Source organism: Otolemur garnettii, unplaced genomic scaffold, assembly GCF_000181295.1.
Source record: "Otolemur garnettii isolate 467f Iridium unplaced genomic scaffold, OtoGar3 scaffold00153, whole genome shotgun sequence".
Taxonomy (NCBI): Eukaryota; Metazoa; Chordata; class Mammalia; order Primates; family Galagidae; genus Otolemur; species Otolemur garnettii.
Genome location: NW_003852548.1, coordinates 3,485,603 through 3,489,583, shown reverse-complemented (window position 1 = coordinate 3,489,583; position 3,981 = coordinate 3,485,603). Strand labels below are relative to the sequence as shown.

At 38.0% G+C, this 3,981-nt stretch overlaps 1 protein-coding gene across 1 annotated transcript in view; it reads right to left on the bottom strand.

Moving 5' to 3' along the window:
• CLCN5 (chloride voltage-gated channel 5) overlaps positions 1-2,860 on the bottom strand; it is a 191,338-nt gene extending 188,478 nt beyond the window's left edge. The window contains exon 1 of the mRNA XM_012811278.2: positions 2,719-2,860. Coding sequence (XP_012666732.1) covers positions 2,719-2,734 — 16 coding nt within the window. The 5' untranslated portion in view covers positions 2,735-2,860. The remainder of the gene's footprint in view (positions 1-2,718) is intronic.
• Positions 2,861-3,981: the final 1,121 nt, after the last annotated feature.

The following is a 3,981-nucleotide window of genomic DNA, read 5'->3' as shown; positions in this document are numbered from 1 at the left end:
CACCCTTGGTAGAGTGCCATGGCATCACAGCTCACAGCAACCTCAAACTCTTAGGCTTAAGCAATTCTCTTGCCTCAGTCTCCCAAATAGCTGGGACTACAGGTGCCTGCCACAACACCCAGATATTTTTTGGTTGCAGTTGTCATAGTTGTTTAGCAGGCCCAGGCCAGGCTCAAACCCTCCAGCTTCAGTGTATGTGGCTGGCACCCTACTCACTGAGCTCACGCCAAGCCATCCATGATTTTATTTTTTATGGCTGGATATTATTCCATTGTGCAAATTTACCATATTTTGTTCATCCATTCATCTGCTGATGGGACACTTAGATTAATACCATATCTTGCCTATTGTGAATAGTGCTGCAATGAACTTGGTAGCGTAGATATCTCTTCCATACACTGATTTCCTTTCCTTTGGATAGATACCAAGCAGTGGGATGAATTTTATTATTCCCATTTTACAAAAGAGAAAACTGGGACACAGAGAGATTAAGTGACTTGCCCAAGACCTCACAGCTACCAAGTGACAGAACCAATGGAGTAGAATCCAGATCCACATGTTTAACTATTATGCCACGCTGTTTCCAAATGATCATTGTACTATGCTTGTCACATCAGAGGTTCCCCAAAACAAGGGATATGCTGCAGTTTTCCAAACAGCTTACTAATGCAGAATACTTCCTTCTTCACTAATGCTAGAAAAATAAGGTTTCACTTCAATGTAATTTTAAGATCAGATTTCAGAGCTTGAACTTAAAAAATGTATTATGTACTAAGAAAATATGACATTTTGATTAAGAATTGTTAAACATTAAAATGTTTTTATTATAAACTAAATAAATTATTAACTACTAATGACATTAACTACAAAGAAAAAATCAAGCTCTTTATGCATCATTAGGAACAAAACTTTATATCCTCATCTACACAAACTCCAGTTCCAAACTTTCAGCACTGTCTTTAAAACATCCACCTGACAACCTTTAGGTGTCTCAACACCAAGGAGTCATCCAAACTCAGTACACTAACTTCCACCATCCCCACACCCATCAGCTGCCTCTCATGTTCCCAGTTTCACAGAATGGCTCTACTGGCCCCCAGGGCACCCACGCTAGTTATCATTTGGGCTCATTTCTTGCCACATCGAGTCACAGAACATTCTAGAATTCATTCTGTTCTCTCCAACCTTGCTGCCCCTGCTTCTCCTTAGGCCCTTGCCATATCTCCCGTAAGCTACTATTCCAAAAACCTCCCAACTGACTCCCAGCTTTCGTCATCTCCAGCTCAGCACTGCTGCCAAAGTAATCTTTCTAAAACAAAATCTGATTATGTTACTTCCCTGTGTAGAATCTTTGTCTTCAGGATAAAGTGTAAAATCCTTCCTAGAACATACAAGGTTCTTTATTATCTGGCCTCTGACTACCTTCCCTGCTTTGTCTGAGGTCGTGCCCCCACACATCTCACATGAGGCAAACAGAGCAACTTGGAACTTCCCAAACAGTGCTGCTCTGTCTGCCCAGAATGCAATTCTCTCATTTGCCCATCTGGCAAACTCCTACTCATTTTTTTAGACCAGCTTAAAACTTAGAGTTCAACATGCTTTTCTCTGGGCTTCCACAGCATTTTGCACCTTTTGCTATTGTAACACTTATTCAACATGACACAATTATTTACTTGTATGTTTGCCTTTCCCAGACAACAAGGAAACGTCTAGGGTTCTGTATCTTTTCATCACTGTATTCCACTTATTGAATGAAAGAATTTCTCAGGATTTAAGCAAGAATATCCAAACTCCTTTTGATAAATGCTCATTGTGTGAATCAAAGCAGGCATACAGGCCAAATTCCATTTCAACAAATGTCTTTAAATTAAAAATCTTTATACATCAAAACTACTTGTTACATTTGTGTGCCCACATATTTTAACACAATGCAACATTTTTAAAAGATGCATTAGACCACCAACTAATCTATCTCTTGACTATTTCTATGATAGATATTAAAGTTATTTAATTCTCCTTCATTTAGTGGTCTTTAACCTTTTGTGGGTCACAGATGAATTTTAGTAGTATTTGTCTATCATTTCTTAAACTCAGACTCACTTTTGATAAACATAAAAATCACACACACCCTTGGAAATTCTGAAATTCTCCAGAATGGCATAATCCTCAGACTCAACAAAAGTAAAAAAAAAATAAAATAAAATAATTTTCTATGTGATAGGAACTCTCAGGCTCACAAAAGATGCAGCCAAGATGGTGTTAAGCTTTGCTCTCAGGCAGTCTGTATTACTAAAATAGGCATTTTCCTTCTGTCACCACATATAAACATTATAACATTAAATATACTTTTTCAAACTGCATACATCCCAAGAAAATTTTTACTGGGATGAGGAAGGTGGAAATGTGCTGACATCTGTCTCCCTCACCTTTGAGAATTTTATGAGAGAAATTTGCAGGAAACAAATGAAAAATGCAAATAGGAAAAAAAATCCCGTTTCCTCACATATAACCCCCATGAGCACATGTTTCAACCTCACTTTAAAATAATTTGAAATTCTAGCTAGAAGTACCTTCTTTTAAACTAAAGTTCTTTGTCCTTACAAAGACAAAGGGTTAAATTTAAAAAAAAAAAAAACAGCTGGCTGCTTGCCACTGGCTTTGGGTTAGGGGGAGGATAGAGTGGAAGGAAAAACAGAGGAGTAAGTGCTGATTTCTTACCCTGCCACATGGCCATCTTGATCCTATCCTCTTCCACGCTGGGGTCACAGGCCCAGAGTTTCCCAGAGCCCCTCAGTTTTGTAGAAAGTTGATGGAACGGCAACTGTGTGGTCCTTTCTACAAGGTACTAAAAGCTCCAAACCTGAAAATGTAAATAGGAAAAAAAAAAACATTTCAAATGTTGGAAAATTATCTCCTGCCTCTCTCTGAACCTCTCTTTCAGAGACATGAAGACACAGTAGTGTCAAGTTTCCCCCTAAGCAGCAAGAAATTGCTGAAGAAAGAATGGAGCGCAACCAGGAGATCTGGAGTCACTTAATGTTGCTGCTCAAAGCTGTACAATTCTGCACAAATCACTGGAGCTTTAGTAAATGGGCTTCTAAATATCCACAGATAGGTGGTTAGATGAGATCACTGTTAAGTCTTTCCTATCTTGACGCTCCACACTTTAGGGACTGAAGAGCAGCGTTAATATCCAATGCCTGATCCAATCACTAAAACACCCAACTTTACATTTAAAAATCGGCAGAGAGAAATTTTTGTCAACACTTAAAGTTTTGAAATAGATTTTGAGTAGGATAAAAAAATAAAGTATAATAAAGTTAAAATGTGATGATACCCTTTGAATGGTAGTTCTTCCTCCCTGCTTTACTATACTTTCCCGCATTTTGAAAATTTCTTACAGTGAGTGTACATTGCTTTCGTAATCAGCAGGAAAATGAACCAAAGGAAGCAATGTAAAAATAGAATACCAATTTCAAGAAACCCAAATTAATTCAGCTAATTCCTATTGTTAAGAATTCAAATCCAGTCTTAGGACAATACTATTTGCAAGGATGTGAAAGAAGCTAGAAATGGGAGAAAAAATGAGAGGTTTGATTCCTAAGTTTAATATATTAAACACTCTGCTTGTCCATTTAAACAAGTTCTCAGTTAATAAATCTGTCTTCCTTACTTAGCATATGAGCCAATGTGCTCTTTCTAAGAAAGTCTTTGCGTTTTTGACTGGTGAACATCAAAGTAGACTGCTATTTCCATGGCTTTTATATACCCAACACCTCCAACCCTGAAGTGAAAGCGCTTTAGCACAAACACTGAAGGCAAATACTAACGTGAGAATCATTGTGCCTCTCTTTAATGACAGAAGAATTAATGCGTGTACACCAGCCCCCCCCCCCAACAACAGTACTTTGGATAATTAGAGTTTCAAGAAGTCCAAGAAATCTAAGAACTCACAAAGTCCCAGAACGAATTCACCAGGAA